The following is a 20,992-nucleotide window of genomic DNA, read 5'->3' on the forward strand; positions in this document are numbered from 1 at the left end:
TCCATGCCCATCCCTGGGTGAAATATCCTCCAGGAACCTTCGTGTGGTCAGCTATCCAGAAGCTCCTTGCACCCAGTCTTCTTGGGTTTTTATGGAAGCTGCATGACATCCCTCAGAGTATAGGGCAGGACCCTCTCTCTCTAGGTGGAGTCTTAAGACTCACAATCAGGCCAGGCGCAGTGGCTCATACCTGTAATCCCAGCACTTTGGGAGGCTGAGGTCGGTGGATGGCTTGGGGTCAAGAGTTTGAGACCAGCCTGCCCAGTGTGGTGAAATTCCATCTCTACTAAAAATACAAAAATTAGCTGGGTGTGATGGCGTGCACTTGTAGTCCCAACTACTCAGGAGGCTGAGGTGGGAAGATTGCTTGAGCCCAGGAGGCATAGGTTGCAGTGAACAAAGATCCTACCACTGCACTCCAGCCTGGGCCACAGAGTGACCCTGTCTCAAAAAAAAAAAAAGAGAAAAGAAAAGAAAGGACTCACAATCAGAAAGGTAGGGTAAGATTTGAGTCTTGCTTGGGGGCAGGTAAAAGGAGGACAAGAGAAGGTCAGAAAGATTCTGTTTCCTGAGGCCTGCCCCTAAGGCCCAACACACCCAATATTTTAACAGGTGGCTGTAACAAGGGCTACGGGAGTTAGAAGCCAGGAACCATGGATGAAAACCAGTAGATATATATATATATAACACCACAACCTGTCACATGCCAAGGCTTGATTCCTTCTGTGGATGAAAAGAGTCTTTTTCTTACTCTGTAAAATATTTGAAGAGATTTATTCTGAGCCAAATATGAGTGACCATGGCCCGTGACACAGCCCTCAGGAGATCCTGAGAACATGTGCCCCAGGTGGTCGGGGTTTGATTTTATACATTTTAGGGAGACATGAGGCATCGATAAAATACATTTAAGATATCCATTGGTTCAGTCCAGAAAGACGGGACAACTCAAAATGGAGGCCAGCAGGTTATAGGTAGATTTAAACGTTTTCTGATTGGCAATTGGTTGAAAGAGTTATTATCAATAGAAAGGAATGCCTGGGTTATGGTAAGAGGTTGTGGAGACCCAAGTTTTACCATGCAGATGAAACCTCCAGGTAGCAGGCTTCAGAGAGACTAGACTGTAAATGTTTCTTATCGGATTTAAGGTCTGTGTTGATGGTAATGCTGGAGGGGCATAATGAGGCATGTCTGACCCCCACTTCCCGTCATGGCCTGAACCAGGCTTTCTTTCAGGTTAAATTTTAGAGTGCCCCGGACGAGGAGGAAGTCCATTCAGATGGTTGGAGGGTCTTAAGATTTTACTTTTGGTTTATACTTCATAACTACACTTGTTTTTCTATTTACAGATAAGGAAACTGGGGTTTCAGATGACAAGCTCAAGGGTACATAGTTTTATTATCGGAAACGGGTCCAGATCCAGACCCAAAGGGATGGTTCTTGGATCTTGCACAAGAAAGAATTCGGGGCGAGTCTATAGAGTAAAACAAAAGCAAGTTAATTAAGAAAGTAAAGGAGGCCGGGCCCAGTGGCTCGTGCCTGTAATCCCAGCACGTTGGGAGGCCAAGGAGGTCAGATCACGAGGTTAAGAGATCAAGACCATCCTGGCTAACACAGTGAAACCCCGTCTCTACTAAAAATACAAAAAATTAGCCGGGCATGGTGGCATATGCTTGTAATCCCAGCTATTCGGGAGGCTGAGGCAGTAGAATCGCTTGAATCTAGGAGGCGGAGGTTACAGTGAGCCAAGATAGTACCACTGCACTCCAGCCTGGGAGATAGCAAGAATCTGTCTCAAAAAAAAAAAAAAAAAAAGTAAAGCAATAAAGAATGGCTACTTCATAGACAGAGCAATGGCATGGGTTGCTGCTCCACTGATTATACTTACAGTTATTTCTTGATTATATGGTAACCAAGGGGTGGATTATTCATGAGTTTTCCGGGAAAGGGGTGGGCAATTCCAAGAAGTGAGGGTTCTTCCCCTTTCTAGACTATATAGGGCAACTTCCTGACATTGTCATGACATCTGTAAACAGTCATGGCGCTGGTGGAAGTGTCTCATAGCATGCTAATGCATTATAATTAGTGTGTAATGAGCAGTGAGGTCAACTAGAGGTCACTTCCGTGGCCATCTTGGTTTGGGGGTATTTGACTGGCTTCTTTACCACAACCTGTTTTATCAGCAAGGTCTTTGTGACCTGTATCTTGTGCTGACCCTTATCTCCTCCTGTGACTTAGAATGCCTTCACCTCCTAAGAATGCAGCCCACTAGGTGTCAGCCTTATTTTACCCAGTCCCTATACAACATGGAGTTGCTCTGGTCCGAATGCCTCTGACAGTTTGGGATGGAGCTAGGATCCAAACTCAGTTCTGTCTGGGTCCAAAACCAGGCCCACTGGGGGAGCAGAGAGGAAGCCAGGGTGGGCTGAGAGGTAATTCAGCCTCATCTGCTTTCATGCCCACTCCCCAGAAAACTGTATGAGGGAGGGCTAGGGATGTGTTCGCCTAGCCTCTCTGTGTGTGTGTGTGTGTATGTGTGTGTTTGTGTGACCTGTGCTACTGATACAGTGTGATTCCTGTTCTGATTGGGTTCTGCTAAGCCTGGAGTCATCTGTGGGATTCCGGGGTCCCTCGTTGATTTCATCTGAAGATTTCCCTTCCAGTCCTATATCGACTATCTCAGGAACCTCCCCATCACAGCCCACCCAGAAGTGTTCGGCCTCCATGAGAACGCAGACATCACCAAAGACAACCAGGAAACCAACCAGCTGTTTGAGGGGGTCCTGCTGACCCTCCCTAGACAGTCAGGAGGAAGTGGCAAGTCCCCTCAGGTAACTGGGCTCGGGAAAGGGGGCTTAATCCTATTTCCCAGGCAGTTCTCCATCCAGTGGGCACACAGGATTGGAGGATGACCAAGAGGCAGAGAGTGGGGGCCTGGCAGCCTCCTGGCCAGGGGCAGGGAAGGAGCACTGTGGCCTTACTGCCGAGAGTCCTTATATCCAGAGCTGCAAGGGAACCAGCATTTCCAAAATGTCAGCTATTCCTGTATAACCTTCACGTTTTCTGCTATATCCACCTATCACCTATACTCCATTTACGTAATGGGTTTTTTGCTTTTTTTCTTATTCTTTTGCTTTTTTTTCTACATAATGTTTTAAAACTCTCTTCTTTTTTTTTAATTTAAAAGATTGCACATCAGAACCATAAGTGGAAACCCAGTATCATTTCCTTAAAGTCATGATAGGCACAAAAAGAAAATGAAAGCTGAACAGTGAACAGTTGGTGTTTTTTGGTTTCTGTTTGTTGTTGTTGTTTTTCTTTTCTTTTCTTTTTGAGACACGGTTTGGCTTGGTTACCTAGGCTGGAGTGCAGAGGTGTGATCTTGTCTCACTGCAACCTCTGCCTCCCAGGCTCAAGCAATTCTCCTGCCTCAGCCTCCCGAGTAGCTGGGACTACAAGCACATGCCACCATGCCCGGCTAAATTTTTTTGTATTTTCTGTAGAGACAGTGTTTCATCATATTGTCCAGGATTGTCTCAAACTCCTGGGCTCAAGAAATCTGCTTCCGTTGGCTTCCCAAAGTACTGGGATTACAGGCGTGAGCCACTGCTCCCAGCGTGAACAGTTGTTAAGTTCTTCCTAGATGATGTTGCTGGCCAAAGCCCCTGAGCTGAGGCTTTGCTGGCTTCTTGTTAAAAGGAGAAAAATGTGTGAGTGTCACAGAATTGGCACTGTTCCTGAAACTTTCTCTTTGAGAGGAATGAAAAGAGAAAGATGATCAGAACTTGAAAAGAGGCCAGGTGCGGTGAATCACACCTGTAGTCCCAGCACTTTGGGAGGCTGAAGCAGGAGGATCACTTGAGGCCAGGAGTTCGAGGCCAGCCTGGGCAACATAGGGAGACCACATTGCTACAAAAAAATTTTTTTTAAGTTAACTGAGGGCTGGGCGCCATGGTTCATGCCTATAACCCTAGCACTTTGGGAGGCCAAGGTGGGTGGATTGCTTGAGCCAAGGAGTTGGAGACCAGCCTGAGCAACATGGCAAAACGCCGTCTATACAAAAAAAAAAAAAATTAGCTGAGCTCGGTGGCATGCACCTGTAATCCCAGCTACTCAGGAAGCTGAGATGGGAGGATCACTTGATTCTGGGCTGTTGAGGCTGCAGTGAGCTGAGATCATGCCACTGCACTCCAGCCTAGGTGACAGAGTGAGACCCTGTCTTAAAAAAAGTTAACTGGGTGTGGTGGCGCGTGCCTGTAGTCCCAGCTACTAAGGGGGCTGAGGCAGGAGGATCACTTGAACCCAGAGGCTGCGGTGAGCTGTGATTATCATGCCTTTGCACTCCCACCTGAACGACAGAGTGAGACACTATCTCAAAACAATAACAACAATGAAAAAAAAACCCAAAACCTGAAAGAGTAACTTTCTCACCATGTGACTCGACATGATTTTTCTGTGTCCTGGAAACACCTAAAATCCTGGGTACCTCTAGTAGTCCCCAATCCACTCTTTGTGATGCCCTGACCCAGGCCACCCTCCTAAGTCTACAAACGAAGAGAGAAACAAATCCTGAGACAGAAAGTGACTGGCTTCCAGGCTTTCATGAAATCAAGGATGGAGCCAGAGCCTGAGCCACCGTCTCCACCCGCTTCCTCTCCCAACCCTTCCCTTCTCTACCTTCCAAGCTACCTCCTGTTCAACACCTCCCAACTGTAGAACTTGCTACTTTGCTTTCATGATTTGGTTCCTAGTGCCATTAAGTATCACTGGTATGAAGGTAAACCAGCCTGGTTGGTGTATCCCGATGTAGGAGTGGAAATTCCCCTCACAATGGGAAGAGGGAAAGAAGTATACATCCCAGCCTCCCACAACCACAGGACCACAGGGTGTCTGTCTCTCCCACACTCATGTCTTGTTCCTCCTTGAGCCTGGAGGCCTGTCCCCTCCCTACTTGGCTAAGCTCAGCGTTCTGTGCTTTTCTTGCTCAATGCTGAAGAATGGCCTGCTGCCTTCCCAGGTGTCACGGACACTGAGAAAGGGCCCCATGGCACCAGGAGCTAATCCTCAGGGGTCGGAGGCTGTGAGAGATTCTCACCCAGGTGTGACATTGAAGACAGAGGCTCAGTGCTGCCATGAAGCTACCATGAAGTTCCCTTTCTGGCCCTTCGGCTCTTGCCTGAGGTGTCAGGACACGACTCTTTTTTTTTTTTTTTTTTTTTTTTTTTTTTTTTACTTTTAGACAGAGTCTTCCTCTGTCACCCAGGCTGGAGTGCAGCGGCCAGATCTCAGCTCACTGCAACATCCGCTTCCTGGGTTCAAGTGATTCTCCTGCTTCAGACTCCCAAATAGCTGGGACCGTAGGCATGCAGCACCACGCGCGGCTAATTTTTGTATTTTTTGTAGAGACTGGGTTTTGCTATGTTGCCCAGGCTGGTCTCAAACTCCTGGACTCAAGCGATCCACCCACTTCGGCCTCCTAAAGTGCTGGGATTACAGGCGTGAGCCACCGCACCCTGCCAAGGAGAGGACTCTACTCTTCTGGGCCAAGAGGCGACGTCCTCCCCAAGGCTGGTGGGGTGATAAGGGACTCCTTTCCCCACTGGAGGCAGAAATGGCTTCTGTTGGAGAGTTCTCAGGAAAGTCCCACAGAATACATTTGAAAAGTCAGATGCTCAGTACTTCAAGTTTATCCAAAGCCACAGCCTGTAGGGCTTGCTTCTCACTCACCTCTCTTCTGCCTGCACTTTAAGGAAGTGGTTGAGGAGTTGGCGCAAGACATTCTCTCCAAGCTTCCCAAAGACTTTGACCTGGAAGAGGTCATGAAGTTGTACCCCATGGTCTATGAGGAATCCATGAACACCGTCCTAAGGCAGGAGCTCATCAGATTCAACAGGTGGGCCAGATGATGTAGCTTGAATCCCAGGAGTTGGAACATGAGGAATAGGATCTAACAGGCAGTAGCTGAGAAGGGGTTGCTATGCAGAGGAAGTGGTTTGCCCTACCCATATTAGGGGTGTGAATAGGGGCTGTGACTAGGACCATCCCCAGCACATGCTGGCCCTGGGTTGAATCATTCCTTCTATTCATTCATTCCCATTCATTCATGTGACATCTATAAAGTTAGGCTAAAACCAGTATCAAGCACAGGCTAATAGTAAAAGTAGTCATTAGAGCCACTTTTCTTTTTCTTTCCCGAGTTGAGGTCTCTCTCTGTCGCCCAAGTTGGAGCGCAGTGGTGTGATCATGACTCATTGCAGCCTCGAACTCCTGGGCTCAAGCAATCCTTCCCCCTCAGCCTCCTGAGTAGCTGAGTCTACAGACACAGGCACCACACTGGCTAATTTTTTTATTTTTTATTTTTTATAGAGATGGAGTTTTGACATGTTGGCCAGGCTGGTCTTGAACTCCTGGCCTCAAGAAAGCCTCCAGCCTTGGCCTCCTAAAGTGCTGGGATTACAGGTGGGAGCCACTGCATCTGGCCTAGAGCCATTTGTATTGAGCCTTTAGTGACAGATATGGTTCTAAACACTATGCATGGGTCTCATTCAAAGTATGTAATAGGGCTGGGCACAATGGCTAACGCCTGTAATTCCAGCACTTTGGGAAGCAGAGCAGGGAGGATCACCTGAGGCCAGGAGTCCAAGACCAGCCTGGGCAACAAAGCAAGACCCCATCTCTCCAAAAAAGAAAAAAAAAAGGCAGGCATGGTGGTGCACGTCTACAGTCCCAGCTACTTGGGAGGGTGAGGTGGGAGGACCTCTTGGAGGCCAGGAGCTCGAGGCGGCAGTGAGCTATGATCTTGCCACTGCACTCCAGCCTGGGTGACAGAGAAAGACCCTATCCCTTAAAAAAAAAAAAAATTACACAATGGTCTTTTGAAATACGTCCAGTTACTAATCCTGCTACCAGCATTTTACAAATAAGAAAACTGAGGCTGAGCATGATCACTCACGCCTATAATCCCAGCACTTTGGGAGGCAAGCCGGGAGGACTGCTTGAGCCCAGGGGTTTAAGACCAGCCTGGGCAATATGGCAAGACCCCATCTGTTAAAGAAAAAAAAAACAAAACTCTGAGATTCAGAAGGGTTAAGACTTGCCCAGGGTTGCTCAGTTATTCAATCATTCAACGGGAAAACTCAGTTTAAACCCAGAACTAAGTCTGATTCCAGAGCCCCTGTACTTATCCAATATGTGAAATCTGGGTAAATCTAGAAAGGGGTGGGAGACGTTCATCCAGTGCCTCTACCACACAGTTAGGGGTATTATAGGCTGGCCGTGGGGCAAGGATCTCTGGCCTTGTATTCTAGTCCTCTTCTCCTCCAGTTACTACAGCATGGAGCCCAGTGGGATCACCTGGATTTGATTTCTAAATAGTCAAAACTGAAAGGGTTACCAAAGACCATCTAGGCCAGATGAGGAAACTGAGGTCCAGAGATGACTGTGATTTGATGTAGGTCTCAAGTGACTCAGAGCCAAGTGGGCTAAAACTTATCACTTCTGCTTCCAAGACCAAGGTCTTGCTGCTCCAGACACTCCATGTGTTACTGCCTCTATTCTGTGTCATTGGGTCATTGCTCCATTTTAAGGACAGCCCTGATTCCAGAGGACCAGGGGACTGGAGGAATGTTATTTGAGAGTTGCTAGGCTTCCTAAGTTTAAGAGTTACTCTTTTTTTTTTTTTGAGACAGAGTCTCGCTGTTATCACCCAGACTGGAGTGCAGTGGCATGATCTTGGCTCACTGCGACCTCCACCTCACAGGTTCAAGAGATTCTCCTGCCTCAGCCTCCCGAGTAGCTGGGATTACAGGCGCCCGACACCATGCCTGGCTAACTTCTGTACTTTTAGTAGAGACGGGGTTTCGCCATGTTGGCCAGGCTGGTCTCGAACTCCTGACCTCAGGTGATCCGCCCACCTTGGCCTCCCAAAGTGCTGGGATTACAGGTGTGAGCCACCGCGCCCGGCCTAGGGTTACTCTTTAGAGTCAACAGGCAGTTGGCGGTAGCAGGGACCAAGCAAGGTATGGGGTGTGAGCCTAGGACGAGGCCATCTCTGTTGTGAGACACCTTGGCATGATGGACCGTAGTCCTGGACTATCCAACTGGACACCAAAATTAATGGCTTCCCTCCTCTGCTGTCATTCTCCTCTAAGGCCACTGGAGCTCTTTCTTGGTGATTGCAGGGGCTTTCACTGGCCTTTACCATTGGGCATTCTATAAAGGACGGCAAGCCAGGCGCAGTGGCTCACTCCACCCAGCATTGTAATCCCAGCACTTTAGGAGGCTGAGGCAGGCAGATTGCTCAGGAGTTGGAGATCAGCTTGGGCAACATGGCAAAACCCCATCTCTACCAAAAATACGTAAAATTATCTGGGCATTGTAGAACCAGCTACTCAGGAGGCTGAGGAGGGAGGATTGCTTGGTCCTGGGAAGTGGAGGTTGCAGTAAGCCAAGATTGTGCCACTGCACTCCAGCCTGGGCAACAGAGTGAGACCCTGTCTCAAAAGAAAAAAAGAACAGGGAAACCAATCTTATTTTCCAACGATGGTCAGGATTAATCATCTCAAGCAGTACTCTAACATTCCTCCCCACTATTTTTTTTCTTTCTTTCTTTTTTTTTTTTTTTTGCCTTTTCACCCAGTGATATAGGAAGCCCAGAATGATTCAGCGACAGTTCAGCTTCAGGGGAACTGTGACTCTGTCTTCTGGGCAAGTGTTCTTTCCTTGGGTACTAAAACCTTAAAACTACCAGAGCTCATAGTTGCAAGAATGGAAAGAGAATCTTTGCAAGTAGGTCTTTAGGTATAATAGAGGTCTGTGGTGTAATCCCTCAGATGGCAGCTTTTACCCTTGACTGCTTAGCAAACATGTCTGAATTTTACATTCCTTTTTTTGTGTGTGTTTTTTTTTGAGACAGAGTTTCACTCTTGTCGTCCAGGCTGCAGTGCAGTGGCACGATCTTAGCTTGGCTCACTGCAACCTCCACCTTCTGGGTTCAAGCGATTCTCCTGCCTCAGCCTCCTGAGTAGCTGGAATTACAGGCGTGCATGCTCAGCTAATTTTGTATTTTTAGTACAGACGGGGTTTAACTGTGTTGGCCAGGCTGGTCTCAAACTCCTGACCTCAAGTGATCCACCCACCTCGGCCTTTCAGAGTGCTGGGATTACAGGCATGAGCCCCCACACCTGGCCACATTCCTCTTGATACAATGGTTTAGTGGTTACACATCTAGAAATCCTTTTCCTGCATGTGATCATTCTCATGTCCATTCAGTTGAGATTCCATAAATCTTTGCCGATTAAAAGCTCTTTCTAGTGGCAGATTCTTTGGTCTCCTCAGGTGCATTACCTCCGGGCTTGGCTGGGCCTCATAACATAGAGGTCAGAAGGAGAGGCAGGTGAATTTGACATCTCCCAGGCTGCCCTTCAGTTGCCTTTTCTCAGGTGTGCACCTTATAGTCAATAAAAAAGCTTGGGCCAGGCATGGGAGCTCATCTGTAATCCCAGCACTTTGGGAAGCGGAGGTGGGGGATTACTTGAGTTTAGGAGTTTGAGACCAGCCTGAGCAACATAGGGAGACCTTGTCTCTACTTAAAAAAAGAATCAGGTGGGCATAGTGGCATGTGCCTGTAGTCCCAGCTACTCAGGAGACTGAGGTGGGAGGATTCCTTGAGCCTGGGAGATCGAGGCTGCAGTGAGCCATGACTCTACCACTGCACTTCCCTGGGTGACAGGGCAAGACTCTGTCTCAAAAAAAAAAAAAACAAAAAAAACAAACTTTGACAATATGAACCGAAAGCCTTAAAACTGTGCGTGCTCTTTGACCTAGAAATATTTTTAATAATAATTTAAAATTTGCAAAAAGATTGAGATGGATGAATTTTGCTAGCAATGTTGTTGATAGTGACAACAATCTAGAAATAACACATCAACAATAGAGGAATAGTTAAAATGGAACATTTTGCAGCCATTAAAAAGGACAGGCATGGTGATGCACACCTGTAGTCCCAGCTACTCCAGAGGCTGAGGCAGGAGGATCACTTGAGCCCAGGAGTTTGAGGCTGCAGGGAGCTGTGATCTCACTACTTACTCCAGCCTGAATGACAGAGTGAAACCCCATCTCTAAAAAAAAAAAGAAAAAAAGGACAATTTAGGTCTCTATTGAATTGGAAAGATGTTTCTTATACGCTAAGAAAGAAAAACAGATTACAGAAAGATAATATAGTATGATCTCATTAAAAATAATTTGTGTTCACATAGAGAAAAATCTGGAAAGATATACGTCGTTATCTTTAGGTAGCAAGGTAATGGGTGATTTAATTTTTCCTCATTTAATGACTGTGCATTAATTAACTGATGTTTTAAAGGGGGGATAAGTACAAGGAGACAGCCAGTCAGTGGACTTGGGTAGAATGTGGCCACCGGAGAGGCCAGCTCAGCCAGCTCCTCTGTTCTTGCAGGCTGACCAAAGTGGTTCGGAGGAGCCTCATCGATCTTGGCCGAGCCATCAGAGGACAGGTCCTGATGTCCTCGGAGCTAGAGGAAGTCTTTAACAGCATGCTTGTGGGTAAAGTGCCAGCCATGTGGGCAGCCAAGTCTTACCCATCACTGAAGCCCCTGGGGGGCTACGTGGCTGACCTGCTGGCCCGCCTGACCTTCTTCCAGGTACCTGGGAGTCAGGGGTAACCGGGAACCTGGCATGCTCACTTAGGTGGAGAGGACATTCTGAAATGACAGACTAGAGGCAGGGGGAGGAGGGCAAGCAGCCACAGAACATCCTGGATTGAGCCTCTAGAAACAGTCTTCCCGGAGTTAGAAGCAGGAGGGAGACTTGAAAGTCCTTGAAAAGATTATAGCCGGCTGGGCGCAGTGGCTCACATCTGTATTCCCAGCACTTTGGGAGGCCGAGGCAGGTGGATCACTTGAGGTCAGGAGTTCAACACCAGCCTGGCCAGCTTGGTGAAACCCCATCTCCCCATCTCTACTAAAAATACCAAAAAAATCAGCCGAGCGTGGTGGCTTATGCCTGTAGTCTCAGCTACCTGGGAGGCTGAGGCAGGAAAATGGCTTGAACCTGGGAGGCAGAGGTTGCAGTGAGCTGAGATCGCACCATTTCACTCCAGCCTGGTGACAGAGCAAGACTCTGTTTAAAAAAAAAAACAAACAGATTTAGCCTATGGAGACAGGAACAGGAACTAGAATAAATGTCACAAACTGGTGGCTTATAAGATAGATTTGGACAATAATTATGTTTAGTTTGGCTGCCTGGTAATTTAAACATTTTTGAGCCAGCATGTAAACATTGATTTTTACATATAAAAATCCCATGTTTGTACTGCAAAAAATAGAAGACCTGAAACAATGCGCCTGCATTCTCGCATGGCATGGCGACTATTGCTGGAGATGAGTGGCAGCTGCTCAGTTTAGACAAAGTACATATTCTCCACTGCTACAGTCCCCACCACTCTCTGTTGTATCCATAACAGCTTGCACCTGGGCTTTTCTTTTTTTTTTTTTTTTTTGAGATGAAGTTTCACTCGTCACTCAGGCTGGAGTGAAATGGCATGATCTTGGCTCACTGCAATCTCTGCCTCCTGGGTTCAAGCGATTCTCCTGCCTCAGCTTCCCAAGTGGCTGGGACTACAGGTGCCCACCACCATGCCTGGCTAATTTTTATAGTACCTGGGCTTTTCTTAAATTATAAATATATTTCTTTGTACCCTTGTTTCAAAAGTGGGAAGATAGAAGCTAAACCAAGAGGGCTGTTTCAAGAAAAATAAGAAAAAGCATATTTTATATGGGACTTGTTTACATTACTTGCGTTTGAACTATCTTTGATGTGTTGTTGATTTTGAATCTTGATTTCTGTGGCTCTCAAGGAATGGATTGACAAGGGGCCCCCTGCAGTATTTTGGATCTCTGGATTCTACTTCACACAGTCTTTTTTGACTGGCGTCTCTCAGAATTATGCCCGGAAATATACCATCCCCATTGACCACACTGGATTTGAGTTTGAGGTAGGGGTGCTTTGGGTTAGGCTCACTCAAGGGGCTGACCAGAGAAAGTAATGTTGCCAATTTCCTTATGAGTCAAAAAATGTGGATGTGTTAAGACCCAAATGCTTCTGAAATGGTATATATGAAGTATTTAGCATAATTTACAGTAGCTCTAAAAGCTACTCCTAAAATAATTAGAGGATTCCCAATGCTTTGTCTCTGTGTATACAAAAAGGGAATCTTTCCAGATTCCATCAGAACACCAAGAAAAATGAAGGCCCTCTCCCACTCTGTTTGTTCAACGTGGTAGACTCTTCATTTAGAAGAATGTTAATGCCCTTAGGTAGTCCTTCGCTTGGAGTAAAGTTAAAAGAATGGCCAATAGTCAAGCATCAGCCTCTCATATATAGAGAGTAGAATGGCTAAGATTGACTGTTACAGAGCATTGTAGAATTTTAAATTACATGGAAAGATCCTTTGAAATCATCTAGTCCAGAGGTCACAAACTGGTTGCCCTATGTCTTAAATCAGTTTATGAATGAACTTAACTTGATTAGCCTTTGAAGACAATGTTAAGCCAAAATAAATACAACAAGAAAAAAAAATGACTAGGATAAACATTGAAAAAAAGATAAAACCATCTTCCTTGATGTTGAAATGATTGTATACCTAGAAATCCAAAGTGATTAAAAACATAGAGTCCTTTACTTGCAATGGTTCAACTTACAATTTTTTGACTTCATGATGTAAAATCAATACACATTCAGTAGAAACCACACCTCGAGTACCCATACACCCATTCCATTTTTCACTTTTAGTATAGTATTCAATAAATTACATAAGATACTCAACACTTTACTATAAAACAGACTTTGTGTTAGATGATTCCTGCCCAGCTATAGGCTAATGTAAGTGTTCTAAGCACATTTAAGGGAGGCTAGGCTAAGCTATGATATTTGTTGTAGGTTAGGTATATTAAATGCAGTTTTGACTTACAATATGTTCAACTTATGATGGGTTTATCAGGACATAACCCCGTTGTAAGTTGAGGAGCATCTGTAGAAGAATTCACAAGGTCACTGGATATTGGTTAAATTTATAAGAATCAATAGCCTTTTCCTATTCTTCCAATACATACTTAGAATTAGAAATAGGAAAAAATTCCATTCACCATAAAAATTTTTTAAAGTATAATTTGAATGATTTTAAATGGAACTTGTGCTCTCTGGTTCACCATAATCCCCACCCTTCCCTATTCTCCTATGCTTTGTCCATTTTCTGCGATTACCTAAAGGAATTTGAGTTTACCACCTCTGAATCTAAGCAGTGGTGTGCTGGAGCTCACTCATATCAGCTCACCAGGGCCAACTTTTACATTTTCAGGAATTTTGTGAGCTGGTTGTTAAATAGTTGGTAGGCTGAAATTGACCATGGTGGAAGTCTTTATACCACAGAAACTAGAAATCAAGGCTTTATTCTCCCCACACTCATCTCCAGAACTGTTTACCCAGTCTGTCTCTGTATCTGAATCTAACCCCTCACTTTATAAATCCAGATCCAGAAAGTGAAGGGATTGTGCAAAGTCACTAAGCTAGTTAGAGGTAATGTGTTAGAGTAATGTGACCCCTACTTGAGTGCATTCTCTAGCCCACCATTGGGAAGGGCAGCATACTGACCAGGAGTCAGGCCTGGCCCATGTATGGTGGGCAGAAATATTATCACAGAAGCCCCATTGTCCCTGGATCCTGGGAGAGGTAGATATTGCAACCAGGATGCACTTTGAGTACAGAAGATTCCAGGCTCTTAAAGCTGCCCATGTAGGAAAATGGCAGGCAATGGAACTCACAGCTTTTTATTCTTCCAGGTAACCCCACAAGAAACAGTGATGGAGAATAACCCCAAAGATGGGGCCTACATCAAAGGGCTCTTCTTAGAAGGTGCCCGTTGGGACAGGAAAACGATGCAGATTGGGGAATCTCTCCCCAAAATCCTCTATGACCCACTGCCCATCATTTGGCTGAAACCTGGAGAGAGCGCAATGTTTCTGCATCAGGACATTTATGTGTGTCCAGTCTACAAAACAAGTGCCCGCAGAGGAACCCTCTCCACCACAGGCCACTCTACCAACTATGTCCTCTCCATTGAGCTTCCAACAGACATGCCCCAGAAGCACTGGATAAACCGAGGGGTGGCCTCACTTTGCCAGCTGGATAACTGATGGCATTTGTCTCAAGGCAGAAAATAAAAAGCATTTCATTCTTTTTGTTTTGAGACAATCTTGCTCTGACACCCAGGCTGGAGTGCAGTGGTGCGATCTCAGCTCACTGCACCTTCCGCCTTCCAGGTTCAAGTGATTCTCGTGCCTCAGCCTCCTGAGTAGCTGGGATTACAGACACGCACCACAATGCCAGGCTATTTTTTTGTATTTTCGGTAGAGACAGGGCTTTTGCCATGTTGCCCAGGCTGGTCTCGAGCTCCTGAGCTCAGGCAATCCACCCCCCTCGGCCTCCCAAAGTGCTGGGATTACAGGCGCCACTGCGCCTGGCCAAAAGGCATTTCATTCTTTTTATTATTATACTTTAAGTTCTAGGGTACATGTGCACAACGTGCAGGTTTGTTACATATGTATACATGTGCCATGTTGGTGTGCTGCACCCATTAACTCATCATTTACATTAGATATATCTCCTAATGCTATCCCTCCCCCCTCCCCCCACCCCACAACAGTCCCAGGTAAGTGATGTTTCCCTTCCTGTGTCCAAGTGTTCTCATTGTTCAGTTCCCACCTATGAGTGAGAACAAAGGCATTTCATTCTTGATGATGGTGGTGGTGATGATGTTGATGACACTTATATTAATAAAGCAATTTTTATGAGCCAGGTATTTCACAGCAACTCTGTAAAGTACATTATTATTATCCTCATTTTATGGCTGCAGAAACCATGATACAGAGAAGATAAGTAATCTCCCCCAAATCAGATAGCCACTCAAGTAGTATTTGAATACAGGCAGTGGGACTCTTCAACATAGACTCTTGGTCAGTTGGCTAAGCTCCCTTATGGTGATTTTCTTCTTCTTCTGAGACAGTTTCTCGCTCTGCTGCCCTGGTTAGAGTGCAGTGGCACAATCTCGGCTCACTGCAATCTCCACCTCCCAGGTTCAAGTGATTCTCGTGCCTCAGCCTCCCAAATAGCTGGGATTACAGGCGTGCACCACCATGCCTGGCTAATTTTTGCACTTTTTAGTAGAGATGGGGTTTTGCCATGTTGGCCAGGCTGGTCTCGAACTCCTGGCCTCAAGTGATCTGCCTGCCTTGGCCTCCCAAAGTGCTGAGATTACAGTCGTGAGCCATCGCACCCGGCCTTATTTTTTTCTTCTTATTTTGCTGTAACTGTCATTGAATTTCAATCACTTCTTTCGTAGTCTATCCATAAGGGGTACCACCAAGGCCTCTCAAAGGTTGACAGAGGTTTGGGCCACTTTTATTTGCTAAGCCCCTTGATATATTTAAAATGGACTCTCTTTGATATTTAAGGGCAAAAAATAAAATAAAATGCACTTTTCACAACAATCTTAGATGGGAGGTGTTATCATTATCTCCACTTTACAGAGGAAAATGCGGAGATTTAGAAAACTAGCCCAAAGTTCCACAGCTAGTCAGTGATAGAACTGGGACGCAATTGCTTCTCTAGTAGCCTGCACAGATGGGTGGAAATTTCCGGAGGAAAGGGGAGGTGAGAGAAGCAATATTTATTGCATGCCTACTATATGCCATGCTTTGTGCCCAGGCCTTTAGATTTCTCACTTGATCCTCTGTGGTGGGGAAGGCCTGTCCTCTCCCTTGGAGGTTCAGAGCAATTATCTTCCCTAAAATCGCTCAACTTTTTCACACTGCAAAGCCTGGTTTGTGCTGGTCTGGCTCTTGAACCCATGCATTTTTCACCGCCACACGCTGCCTCCCTGCCAAGGACTTGGCTCTGTTTTGATGTAGAATCTTAGAAGAGATGTGTAGCTCCAACTACATAACTATGTCCAAGAAATTTCAATCACTTGTTTCTCCCCAGGGCCAGCTGGAAGAGACTCTTGAGGGAGATAAAAATCACATTCTTGATGCATTACTTCTTCACTAACTCTCTCATGTAGTCTTGTGGCACTAAGTGGCTTATTTTAGGGCCCTGTCTTGGTCACTTCGTAGTTGAGCAAAGACATGAGACTGTTTGGGGGTCTTCATGTGTCTAGCTTTGGCTTCTCTGCCTCTTCACTAGAAGAAATGTTTTGAATCAGGGTCTTTGATTTCTTTTGATTTCTTTTTTTTTTTTCTTTTTTTTTGTTGAGACAGAGTCTTGCTCTTTCACCTAGGCTGGAGTGCAGTGGCACAATTTTGGCTAACTGCAACCTTCGCCTCCCAGGTTCAGGCGATTCTCCTGTCTCAGCCTCCCTTGTAGCTGGGATTCCAGGTGCCTGCCACCATGCCTGGCTAATTTTTATATTTTTAGTAGAGACAGGGTTTCACCATGTTGGCCAGGGTGGTCTCAAACTCCTGACTTCAAGTGATCCACCCGTCTCGGCCTCCCAAAGTGTTGGGATTACAGGCGTGAGCCACTGCGCCCGGCCAATAGCTATTTTTTTCAAGAAAGAAATACAAATGTTTTCCAATGGGGGAAAAATCAGAATGAACAGATAGCTGGAACTACCCTATTGTTCCAAATAAGATTGTTAGGCATTTTGGATAGAAGGATGGTCAGGATCTCAAATCCCTGATTCTTGGACTGGTAGGTAAATCACAGCGCAAGCTGTAAAGGAGCTGTCAGTGAGGGGGTTGCTAAGAGAACAACTGAATTTTAATTATAGTTCTCCAACCACAGCTTCAGCAACAAAAAGCTGAGGGAGGCAGGGACTGGTCTCATTCCTCAGGGGTCAAGGGACAGACTGTTTTCATATGATGGATTAAATTTTTGTAATTTAAAAAATGTTCTCCACTTTGAAGAGGAAGACTGCTTGAAATTTGAGGTCATTTTCTATTCGGGCCAATGTGGTAGTTAATGTCTCCTCCTGTGAAAGAGCAATATGCTATTCAGAAATCATGGTGAGTTAGAGGCTGGAGTCCTGGGGAAGAGATGGCCAGAGATCAGCTTGGTGAGAAGCTGCAGGCCTTGCCTATAAATAGCTCAGCAGATGACATCAGACAAACCTTGTCACCAAGCTAGTCCTTGTTCTTTAAAAATCTAGCTCTTGGGGGCCAGGTGCGGTGGCTCACTCCTGTAATCCCAGCACTTTGAGAAGCCGAGGCAGGCGGATCACCTGAGGTCAGGAGTTCAAGACTAGCCTGGCCAACATGGTGAAACGTCGTCTCTACTAAAAATACAAAAATTAGCTGGGTGTAGTGGTGGGTGCCTGTAATCCCAGCTACTCAGGAGGCTGAGGCATGAGAATCGCTTGAACCCGGGAGGTGGAGGTTGCAGTGAGCCAAGATTGTGCCACTGCACTCCAACCTGGGTGACAACAGCGAAACTCTGTCTCAAAAAAAAAAAAAAAAAATCTAGCTCTTGGGTAAGCAGTTATGTTCAGTCCTTATCAGCGTTGGAAGATAATTACATTGAAGGTGGGGATGTAGGGAAGGTGGGTTCTGCCTTTGAGAGACTCAAGATGGGGATTTTATAGTTTTGGAGAGAAAGTGAGGAAAATGCTATTAAGAACAGAACACAGGTTACATGGAAGGTTTGAGAGTAAATTGACAATTATGCTTTTGTGTAACAGTATACACATGTTTGCAAAGGGGCTAGGCATGTAAAATTCACATTAAGGCAAATGGAAGATGCTTAAAGGCTGGCTAGCAATGAGATGGACTTCCATCTTGAAAAGGCTGGGTGAGAAGGCTGATTTCTACACTCAGTAGAGTAAGGCAAAAATGCAAATAATTAAAATCACCTTGAGTTACTTAGGAACTTTCCCATCTCCCATGATGGAGATGAGAGACATGTCTCACTTGGTCCAGCACAGCCAGTTTTTCTTCCAGTGCAGAAGCAGATTGGTTTCACTGGCTGACCACCAGATGAAGTAGTTGGCTTGATTTCATAAGCCCTATGTTACAAGGGAAACAATTAATTTTAGACATTAGAACCATCTCTGGACAGGGAAATGCCTCCACAATGAGACCAGCTGGAAGGAGAGTGGATGAAGGAAGAGCAGATTCATGTCTCTCAATTCAAGCTAGGCTGGGCTATGTGCTCACTGAATGGCCATGGGAAGGCCAGAACACCTGCCAGCATATTTACATTTCTCTGTCACTTTTCGCCAAAGGCTTCGCTGTGGTTTGAATGTATCACCCAAAGTTTGTGTCAGAAAATCCCCAAGCAACAGTGTTGAGAAGTGCAACCTTTAGGAGGTGATTAGGTCGGGAGGTCACAGATTAATGTTATTGCCAGAGTGGGTTTGTTATAAAAGTCAGTTCAGGCCGGGCACAGTGGCTCACTCCTGTAATCCCAGCATTGCAGGATGCCGAGGCGGGTGGATCATCTGAGGTCAGGAGTTCGAGACCAGCCTGGCCAACATAGTGAAACCCGTCTCTATTAAAAATGCAAAAAAAAAAGAAAAGAAAGAAAATTAGCCAAGCGTAGTGGTGGGCGCCTGTAGTCCCAGCTACTTGGGAGGCTGAGGCAGGAGAATGGCTTGAACCCAGGAGGTGGAGCTTGCAGTGAGCCGAGATCGCGCCACTGCACTCTAGCCTGGGTGACAGAGCGAGACTTGTCAAAAAAAAAACAAAAACAAAAACAAAAAAACGCACACACAGACACACAAAATTAGCTGAGTGTAGTGGCAGGTGCCTGTAATCCCAGCTGTTTGGGAGGCCGAGGCAGGAGAATTGCTTGAACCCAGGAGGCAGAGGTTGCAGTGAGCTGAGATCGTGCCACTGCACTCCAGCCTGGGCAACAAGGGCAAAACTCCGTTATCAGAGGAAAAAAATAAATAAAAATTAAAAAATAAAAGTCAGTTTAGCTCTCTCTCTCACTGTCTTTCACCATGTGATGACTTCTGCCATATTATGACACAGAAAGAAGGCCCTCACCAGATGTGGGCTCCTCAAATTTGGACTTCCTGGCCTCTCGAACTGTAAGAGAGAAATCTCTGTTTTTTATAAATTACCCAGTCTCAGGTATTCTGTTACAGCAGCACGAAATTAACTAAGACAGAAAATTGGTACCAAGAAGTAGGGCTGCTGCAATAACAAGAACCTGAAAATGTGGAGGCAGCTTTGGAACTGGTTAATGGGTAGAGGCTGGAAGAATTTGGAGGAGCAGGCTAGGAAAAGCCTAGATTGCTGTGAATGGAGCATTAAGGGCAATTCTGGTGAGGGCTCAGAAGACAGGAGCTGTAGTAGGAGCCTAAATCTTCTAGAGACTACTTAAGTAGTTGTGATCAAAATGTTGGTAGAAAATTGGATAGTAAAGACCATTCTGATGAGGTCTCAGATGGAAATGAGGAACAAGGTATTAGAAACTGGAGTAAAGTCCATCTTTGTTATACAGTTGCTAATAACTTGGTGGAACCATGTCTGTGTCCTAGGACTTTGTGGAAGGCAGAACTTAAGAGTGATGAACATATCTGGCAAAAAAAAAAATCTAAGCAGCAAAGCATTCAAGGCATTGAATGGCTTCTTTTGGTGGCTTATAGTAAAATGAGAGAAGAAAGAAATGACTTAAAGATGGAATGTGTGATGAAAAAGGAAGCCGAATAAGATTTGGAAAATTCTCAGCCTGTTGCCCAGGCGGAATGCAGTGGCGTGATCTCTGCTCACTGCAACCTGTGCCTCCTGGGTTCAAGCAATTCTCCTGCCTCAGCCTCCCAAGTATCTGGGATTACAGGCACCCGCCACCATGCCCGGCTAATTTTTGTATTTTTAGTAGAGACGGGGTTTCGCCATGTTGGCCTGATCTCGAACTCCTTATCTCAGGTGACTCACCCACCTTGGCCTCCCAAAGTGCTGGGATTACAGGCATGAGCCACCGTTCCTGGATTTAAAGAATTTTTAAAAAACATATTCAGTAGAGAAAATTAAGGGTTTGGTCAAGCAGCCCTTTTAAAAGAGATTAATGAGTAGAAGGAAGCCAGGTTTTATTCATCAAGACAATAGGAAAATAACCCCAAAGGCATTTCAGAGATCTTTGAGGCAAGCTAGGACCTTGAGGGCAAGGTTTCCAGAGAGGTGCAGATAAATTCCAAGCTCAGCTGCCCAGCCATGGTTCAAGTGGGCCCACATGGGGCCTGCCACTCCAGAAAGTACAAGCTGTAGATCAGTATACAATATATGTATGTATTGAAACATCAAATTGCACCCTATAAATATATACAATTATAATGTACAATTTGTCCCATTTCTGTTTAGATACAATGTGTCAATTAAAAAGATAATTTTTTAAAAGTACAAGCCATGAACCTTGGCAGCATCCATGTGATGCTAATTTTACAGGTGCACAGAACACAAGTGCTGTGGTGCCTTGGCAGGCTCCACCTCCATCTCAAAGGATGTTGCAGACAGTCTGGGGACTCAGGAAGACATTTGTCACAGGGGCAGGGCCATTTCAGAGTCCCCACTAGGGCAATAGCTAGTGGAGCCATGAGAGTGGGGCAGTTCTTGAGGCCCCAAACTGTAAGGCTGCCAGTGTGTAACTCCAGCCTGAGAAGGCTGCAGGTATGAGATTCCAACCCATGAGAGATGCTGCATAGACTGCGTCCAGCTGCCTGAGGCCTTGGGGGGTCAATTTCCCACCCCAGTGCGCCCAGGATGTAGGACATGCAGTCAAAGATGATTATTCTGATATCTTTTTTTTGTTTTGAGATGGAGTCTCGCTGTTGCCAGGCTGGAGTGCAGTGGCGTGATCTTGGCTCACTGCAACCTCCACCTCCTGGGTTCAAGCAATTCTCCTGACTCAGCCTCCCAAGTAGCTGGGATTACAGGTGTGTGCCACCATGCCCAGCTATTTTTTGTATTTTTAGTAAAGACAA

The 20,992-nt window shown here is 45.7% G+C and overlaps 1 protein-coding gene across 2 annotated transcripts in view; it reads left to right on the top strand.

The window, feature by feature from the left end:
- Positions 1–14,250, top strand: part of DNAH3 (dynein axonemal heavy chain 3) — a 225,107-nt gene extending 210,857 nt beyond the window's left edge. For both annotated transcript variants that reach the window (XM_055233091.2, XM_055233092.1), the window contains exons 58-62: positions 2,661–2,828; positions 5,748–5,890; positions 10,454–10,658; positions 11,873–12,010; positions 13,854–14,250. In XM_055233091.2, coding sequence (XP_055089066.1) covers positions 2,661–2,828; positions 5,748–5,890; positions 10,454–10,658; positions 11,873–12,010; positions 13,854–14,207 — 1,008 coding nt within the window. In that variant the 3' untranslated portion in view covers positions 14,208–14,250. The remainder of the gene's footprint in view (positions 1–2,660; positions 2,829–5,747; positions 5,891–10,453; positions 10,659–11,872; positions 12,011–13,853) is intronic.
- The last annotated feature ends 6,742 nt before the right edge of the window (positions 14,251–20,992 follow it).

Source organism: Symphalangus syndactylus, chromosome 11 (assembly GCF_028878055.3).
Source record: "Symphalangus syndactylus isolate Jambi chromosome 11, NHGRI_mSymSyn1-v2.1_pri, whole genome shotgun sequence".
In the NCBI taxonomy this organism is placed as follows: domain Eukaryota; kingdom Metazoa; phylum Chordata; class Mammalia; order Primates; family Hylobatidae; genus Symphalangus; species Symphalangus syndactylus.